The sequence below is a fragment of the Lipotes vexillifer genome, unplaced genomic scaffold (genome assembly GCF_000442215.2).
Source record: "Lipotes vexillifer unplaced genomic scaffold, Lipotes_vexillifer_v1.1 scaffold1594, whole genome shotgun sequence".
In the NCBI taxonomy this organism is placed as follows: domain Eukaryota; kingdom Metazoa; phylum Chordata; class Mammalia; order Artiodactyla; family Lipotidae; genus Lipotes; species Lipotes vexillifer.
Genome location: NW_006788783.1, coordinates 41,441 through 49,168, shown reverse-complemented (window position 1 = coordinate 49,168; position 7,728 = coordinate 41,441). Strand labels below are relative to the sequence as shown.

The window sequence follows — 7,728 nt, the reverse complement described above, 5'->3', positions numbered from 1 at the left end:
GCGGCGGCGAGGATCTCGGGGTCCCCAGGGCTGAGGCGCGGCCGCCCGGCCCGGGAAGGGGCGGACGGAGCACAGGGGGCGACTCGGGGTTCCCGGGCCCGCCGGCCTCCCGTTAGCCGCGCCGCTTTTCCGCCTGCAGGGACACTTCCGCCACCCCGAGGCCATTTTACCTCCGTCCTCAGGGTCCCGGGGGCTAGGTGGGCGCTCCCGCGGGGCGGGCGACACTCGGAGGCCGCCCTCTCGGTGCGCGTCCAGTCCTCAGCAGGGGAAGGAAAGCAGCGTTCGTTGACCAAATCGCACGTCGCGCAGTAGCTTAATATTGTAGCTGCGTTGTCTTGTAGACTTCCATTTTTAAATGATGGCATGCATTCTGAATTAAAAAGAGAAAAATTATTTATTGAATTAGAGGTTTTCGTGAAATTTTAGAGTCTCACCTCGGATCCCTGTAAGGCTGTTATTAATTTTTTAAACCATATTTCATTAGTCAGTAGGGAGCATATAGTGGGAAAGTCCAAGTTTTGATGAAGTCAGTTGGATATTTGATCCTAGAGTACTGTGTTAAAATCTTTAATAACCGTGTTTATCAAGCAAGAAACGATTCTTTGCCTGAGATTTAAAAAGATAAATACTTTCATGACCATGTTAGAGTCCTGAGTTGTCCATGTAGTTTTCCTTCTCAGAATTTAGTTAATTCCATTGCTGAGGAAGATAAGTGGAAGTCACGTGTCTGTCACCACAAGTCCTACGGGGTTTTTGTTTTGTTTTGTTTTTGAAGTATAGTCGATTTACAATGTTGTTAGTTTCAGGTGTACAACAAAGTGATTATCTACCGGCTTTTTTATTTAAAAACTTTGACCATTAAGATTTCTGTGACAGATAAACATGTTGTAGACATTAAAGCCCCGTATAAAGCTACCGTGAAAATCTTTTCAGGATGCCTAAATGTTATATATGTACACATGCCATTTAGTAGCATCTGATTAGGCAAGTTGGGGAAAGAAATTGCGGTGCGTTAGAAATTGGGAAAGAAATTGGGGCTTGTGATAAAGAGGAGGTTCAGTTTCAAGGGTTTGGGTGGCTGTATTCCTAGAGTGCGTTCAGATTTTACGTTATCTTAAGCAGGTAGCTATAGCTAAGAGATCAGTATTTTCACTTCTCAGTGGCGGAACGTAGGCAAACTACCTAAATTTCTAATTCCCAAAGGACAAAAGTACTGATAAAAGTGTATCCCAGGCACTGCTATTTTTTACTTAGCTCATCTAATTTATAGAACTTCATAATATATAGCTTTCCTGATTGAATTTTGAGTATTTGTCAGAAATGGGTTGGAATAATACAGAAAATCCATAGCAGCCTTGTGGCATGGAGATGAGAGTTGTATTTGTACAGTATGTTACAGCTTTCAGAGTCCGTTACACTCTTGTATGTATGTATAGGTATAATATAGAATTCCCTTGACAGTATTCTTTGTTTAGAGGTCTTGATCATTTTCATTCAATTGTACATTATCTTGCTCTTGAAAAAAAATATTTTTCTTGCTCTTAAAAATTTTCTGTTGGATCCTTTTGCAAAGCAAGACGTAGATAGTATTTGGTTTTATTCTTGTTTTTATTACCTCCCATTTTTTTGCATCTAAGTATTTTCTGTTACTAAGCTTACTAGAGCAAAACTTTTCAATATTCCTATAACAGTATATCCCATTAGATATTAAGGCGGTGTATCAGGCTAGATTCAGTGCTATAAATAAACATTCTCAACTCTTGAAAATGTAGTTGGTGGAATTTAATCTTTCCTAAATACACATTAAAATTCTCTTTTATGTTAATGTTAGTATTTTATTTGAAATATCTTTTGTTTGTATAGTATCTTTATGGCACTTAAAACATTGACATTTGTAGCACTTTGTGGGGCAGGCAAAACTGGTCTCCTCTTTTTGCTGATATGGAGACTGCAATCTAGAGAAAGTGACTTGCTCAAGATCACATGACTGATACATAGTCAAGAAAAGTTGGTCTTCCAGTTCCTGACAAGTACACGTCTACTACAGTGGCTAGGCTAATACAGTGTCAGATTATTAGTTTCTTACGTTTAGTTGTGATTAGTTTCAGCAAGGTACGTGATTTCTTACTGAAGTTGTGTTGGCTGGTACTTGCTTCTCTGTTAAGGGAGAACTGAGTTGTATAACTTGGGATCATAATGGCTAAGAGCCAGAGAAGTACTGGGATCTGGGATGCTAGGCACCTAGCCTACCAAAACCGAACTCTCCATCATAAGGTGTTTCTCAGTGTGAAGGCATCAAGAGTAGATGGTGATTCTGACAGTCTAAACTTAAGAACTATATTACCTCAGAATTATCCACATGGATAACAAAACTTTACATAAAACATAAAACCATGTTTTAGCCAGTCCTCTTAAACTTGCTAAAAGGTAGCCAAATTGGTCAACTTTGCCTTTTTTCTATTTTGCTTTTCTGCATTCTCTACCCCCCCCCCATTTTTTAATAAGTAGCTGTTTTAATCTGAGCTAATCACCTAATGATTCATAACCCTTTTCATCATCTGGAAAATGGAAACTAACTTCGACTTCAGAAGTTGTGGTTATTAAGTAAGTGATTCATAGCACTGGGTATACATTCATTTTTTCCCTTCAAGACTCAGGGTTCAACTCCAAATGATATTTCAGACACTCTGTTTTTCTGATATGAAAATAGCTTGTTCTAAGAACCTGGAATATCCATTGTCTTTATGAATGTAGAATTAACTTTAGATGGTATTGTGCTTGTCAGTTGTGCTAAAAAAAATTGCCTTGGGGAGTAATAAATTTCACAGCACATGTGCAGTATGAGAGTTAGAATTGAGAACCAGGTTCTATTTTGATTAAATAGTTGAATGTTGATGCTTTCAAATTTTAAGCCTGTTTCTAATTTGCCTTTTGCCACACTGTCCATTTAACTGTTGTGGCATATCATGGAATCTCAAGCAAAGATTGACTTTTCATCTGCTAAAGATAAGGGAGGAATTTCTTACTAAATGCTTATGCTTTGATTTCCCAAGTCACATATTCCATAACATGTGGAGTGACTTGTGATTGAGAGTCAACATGTGAAACGCAAACATATATACAAAACCTGTATTTATCCCTGACTTACGTTACAGATTTAAACATCTATTTTTATAAAGAAGATGTAGGTATTCTTTAAGCAGTGTGTAATTAGAATCTACCCAGCATCAAGCTTTTTAAAAGGAGAGAGAACATAAGCCAGTGTTAAAAATGTAAATAACTTGCTGTGTAGAATTCTGAAAATTGGAGGTCACCAAGAATTCTGCAGTGGGGCTTAAAAGACAAAAACAGGAGACTCGCCTGATGGTACAGTGGGTGGAACTCCGGGCTCCCTATGCAGGGGGCCAGGGTTCGATCCTTGGTCGGGGGAACTAGATCCCACATGCCACAACTAAGAAGCCCGCATGCTGCATATGGCATTATTTCATTCTTTTTTATGGCTAATATTCCATTATGTGTATGTACCACATGCACAGTTTTGAGATGGGAAGCCTTTAGAAGGATTTAACCAGAAGACTGACATATAGGTACATATTTATATACTATTTAAGTATGTTAAAAGTTCAAATGGCTCAAATTTTCTTGTACCATTTTAATACGTTATTAGTATGTTATTGATATTTACCTACTATTTAGCATTGGACAAATGGGAGGTTCAAAGGAAATGTTAAACTTGAGTTGTGGATTCCAAGAGGTTGCAGTCTAGTGGAGTGAATACCCATTAAAACCATTTTAAAATAGAAGTAGTCAGGCCTCTGGAGGTGAACATGGTGAGCGTTTGTTTCCAAATGCTTGGATTCACTCCAGAGTCATGTTAGGATAATCAGTCACTAAGCAGCTGTCTATAACTTGCAACAGAGATTATAAACTGGGTGATAAAGGGGCTAAAGTAGGCAGGGGCCAGTTCAGAGAAAAAATACCGATTTTTAAATCGTAGAAATAATGGTCATGTCTTCATAGGTATTGGTTGGTCATAGAGACTTGATCAACTCCATCAGCTCAGAAACTAATGATATATGCTCAGGTTTTTGTTTTACATCCAATGATAAGATTATCAAAGAGGGAAGAATTAAGGCAGTTAATTTATGATATGATCAATATATAATTTTTTTCCTTAAAATGTACTGATTTCTTCAACTCAGTGTACCTAATCTGAAAATCAGGGTTTAATGACAGTATGATTAGAATATTTGTATTGAAAATCATCTCCTTTTGAGGAATCTCAGATATTCATTAAGAAGTCAAGTAGCTTTTAAAACTCAGTTTTACACTGTAAATTCTTTGATTTATTTTTATTGTGTATAATTGACATGTTATTTTCAGGTGTACAGCATAGAGATTTGATGTTTGTATACATTGCAAAAGGATCACCACATAAATCTAGTAACCATCTGTCACCATACGTAGTTACAAAACTTTTTTTCTTGTGATGAAGATTTTGACTCAGCAGCTTTCAAATCTATGTAATACAGTATTATTACCTATAGTCACTGTGCTGTACATTATATCTCTGACTTATTTACTGGCTACTTATTTAATTGTTTGGAGTTTGTAGTAAGTATGGGCAGGTAAAATAAACTAAAAAGAATGTTTAAGATGTAAGGGAACATTTATGACTGCTGCTAGAAAGGATACCTAGGAATAACTTTAAATTAGCTTCTCTTTATTAAATTTGAAAATTAGGAAATAGCACAAGTCTTTTAAGCATAATAAAGTTAATGAGAGTATTTCTGTCATTAATCTTTTTCAACAGGATTAAGTGAACTTTATGTAAATTTATAAAAGAAGCTAATTTTGAGATACAAATTATTCTGTGACATGAAGTTAAATAATGTAGGGATATTTTTATTAAGGTGTAAATACCTTCATACCTGCATTGTGTAGTGGTGAAGTATCCTGAGGATGATAGATTTGACCTTACTATAACAATGTTAATTCTGTAACAGGAAAGGCTTAGCAACAGGTCTTACCCTTCCTCTGTCCTTTCAACAAGATGCCTGAGATACTGCCTGAGGCCAGTATCGGACTTCAGCACAAACCTGTTACTTCTGCTGACAGATTTGTCTTTCACAGGGCAGTTGTAAGAATGCACTGAAAAATTGTATTTCTTTGGGACTTCCCTGGTGGTCCAGTGGTTGATTATATTTATTTCAGTCCTTTGTGGCAACATTACAAAGAATGATCAACTTTTTTATAAGAGAGTTTTTAAAAAAACACCTAATAACAACAGTAATGTAAGATGTTAACAAAGGAGAAACTGGGTGCAGAGTACATGGGAACCCTGTAGTATCTTTGCAGCCTTTCTGTAAATCTAAAACTAGTCTAAGAGGTATATAATTTTTTTCACATCTTTATCGGAGTATAAATGCTTTACAATGTTGTTAGTTTCTGCTGTGCAACAGAGTGAATCAGCTATATGTATACATTTTATCCCCATATCCCCTCCCTTTTGAGCATCCGAACTTCCACCCTCCCTCTTGAGCATCCCTCCCACCCTCCCTCTTGAGCATCCCTCTAGGTGGTCACAAAGCACTGCGCTGATCTCCCTGTGCTATGCAGCAGCTTCCCACTATCCATCCATTTTACATTTGGTAGTGTATGTATATCAGTGCTACTTTCTTACTTCATCCCAGCTCACCCCCCACCCCACCCCATGCCCTCAAGTCCGTTCTCTACGTCTTTATTCCTACCCTGCCACTAGGTTCATCAGCACCGCTTTAAATTCCATATATATGCATTAGCATACGGTATTTGTTTTTCTTTCTGACTTACTTCACTCTGTATGACAGATTCTAGGTCCATCCACTTCACTGCAAATAACTCAATTTTGTTCCTAAAAGGTTTAATTTAAGAAAATAGCCGAATGATTTGGTCATAACTGAGTTCAGTAATAAATTCGTTTGAAAAAGCCAGTCTTTTTTTCTTCCTACCTTAACTGGAAGAAAATCAGTTGACTTTCCTCTCTTTATTCCTTTTTTCTAGGATTCAAGATGACCAACGAGGAACCTCTTCCTAAAAAGGTTTGTTTTTTCAGCAGTTTCTAAGCACTTCTTTTGACTAATAGAGTTGAAGGCACAATCCATATTGTTTGCTTGTTGTTTACTCCCTTGCTTTATATTAATAGCATCATGGGTGTATAATGTGTGAGACATTGAATCTAATATGTAATATATTTTTAGAATATTTTCAGCCTTTGGAAAACTTTTGTAATAATGACATCCCCATGGTCAACTTGTAGCCTTTATCATATGAATATTCCCAGCTATATAACTACAAATAATGTCAGAATAAGAGATTATTTTACAAGATCCTATAAGTTACTTATTTTCTTTTTTTCCCTAACTTAAATCCCTTTGGTTGTAATGCAGAACCACTTCCATATTTTTCAAAGAAGTTTACAGCTAGTTGGTTCTTAGATTCTACGATTTCCTCTGAAGTTTTATTTTCTAGTCTCATTTTCCCCATTTTATCTTCAGTTTAGTCACTATGACACACACACAAAAGAGGTTACAAAAGAATAACAGTTTCTAAGAGGTATTTATAATTCAGTTGGGAAAGAAGGGGTATGTGCTTATTAACCAGTGAATATTTAAATGTTTTAATATCTTATAAGGGAAATTAATAAGACTTAATTTTATATTAAAGTAGGAGAGGTGCCTCAGCTTTACAATCTTTTGGTATAGAGAAAACATTTCATATTTCTCAATTTGCAAAGCAATTTCATCTCATTAGAATATTATGCCCACTTTAAAGAACTTTTTATTTTGAAATAATTACTGACTCATAGGAAGTTGTAAAGAAATGTACAGGGAGGGGGCTTCCCTGGTGGCGCAGTGGTTAAGAATCCGCCTGCCAGTGCAGGGGACACAGGTTCGAGCCCTGGTGTGGGAAGATCCCACATGCCGTGGAGCAACTAAGCCCGTGCGCCACAACTACTGAGCCTGCTCTCTAGGGCTCATGAGCCACAACTGCTGAGCCCATGTGCCACAACTACTGAAGCCTGTGCACCTAGAGCCCATGCTCTGCAACAAGAGAAAACAATGCAATGAGAAGCCCGTGCACCACAAGGAAGAGTAGCCCCTGCTCGCCGCAACTAGAGAAAGCCCGTGCGCTGCAACGAAAGCCAATGCAGCAAAAAAAAAAAAAAAAAAAAAAAGGGCTTCCCTGGTTGCCCAGTGGTTAAGAATCTGTCTGTCAATGGAGAGGACATGGGTTCAAGCCCTGGTCCAGGAAGATCCCACGTGCTTTAGAGCAACTAAGCCTGTGCGCCACAACTCCTGAGCCCTCGTGCCAGTACTGAAGCCTGCATGCCTAGAGCCTGTGCTCTGCAACAAGAGAAGCCACCGCAATGAGAAGCCAGCGCACAGAAACAAAGAGTAGCCCCTGCTCGCTGCAACGAGAGAAAGCCCACGTGCAGCAACAAAGAGCCAATGCGGCCAAAAACAAGTAAATTTTAAAAAAAACAACTTTAGGGCTTCCCTGGTGGCGCAGTGGTTGAGAGTCCACCTGCCAATGCAGGGGACACAGGTTCGTGCCCCGGTCCGGGAGGATCCCACATGCCGTGGAGTGGCTGGGCCCGTGAGCCATGGCCGCTGGGCTTGCCCATCCGGAGCCTGTGCTCCGCAACGGGAGAGGCCACAGCAGTGAGAGGCCCGCGTACCGCAAAAA

General features: G+C 38.7%; 1 protein-coding gene across 2 annotated transcripts in view; it reads left to right on the top strand.

Annotated features, from left to right (window-relative positions):
* The window catches only part of WTAP (WT1 associated protein), a 26,229-nt gene that overhangs the window by 519 nt on the left and 17,982 nt on the right, over positions 1–7,728 (top strand). Inside the window, exon 2 of one of the 2 annotated variants that reach the window (XM_007461763.1) lies at positions 6,043–6,080. In XM_007461763.1, coding sequence (XP_007461825.1) covers positions 6,051–6,080 — 30 coding nt within the window. In that variant the 5' untranslated portion in view covers positions 6,043–6,050. Of the gene's footprint in view, positions 1–6,042; positions 6,081–7,728 lie in introns of those variants that run through there. The other variant, XM_007461764.1, reaches the window with a different exon arrangement.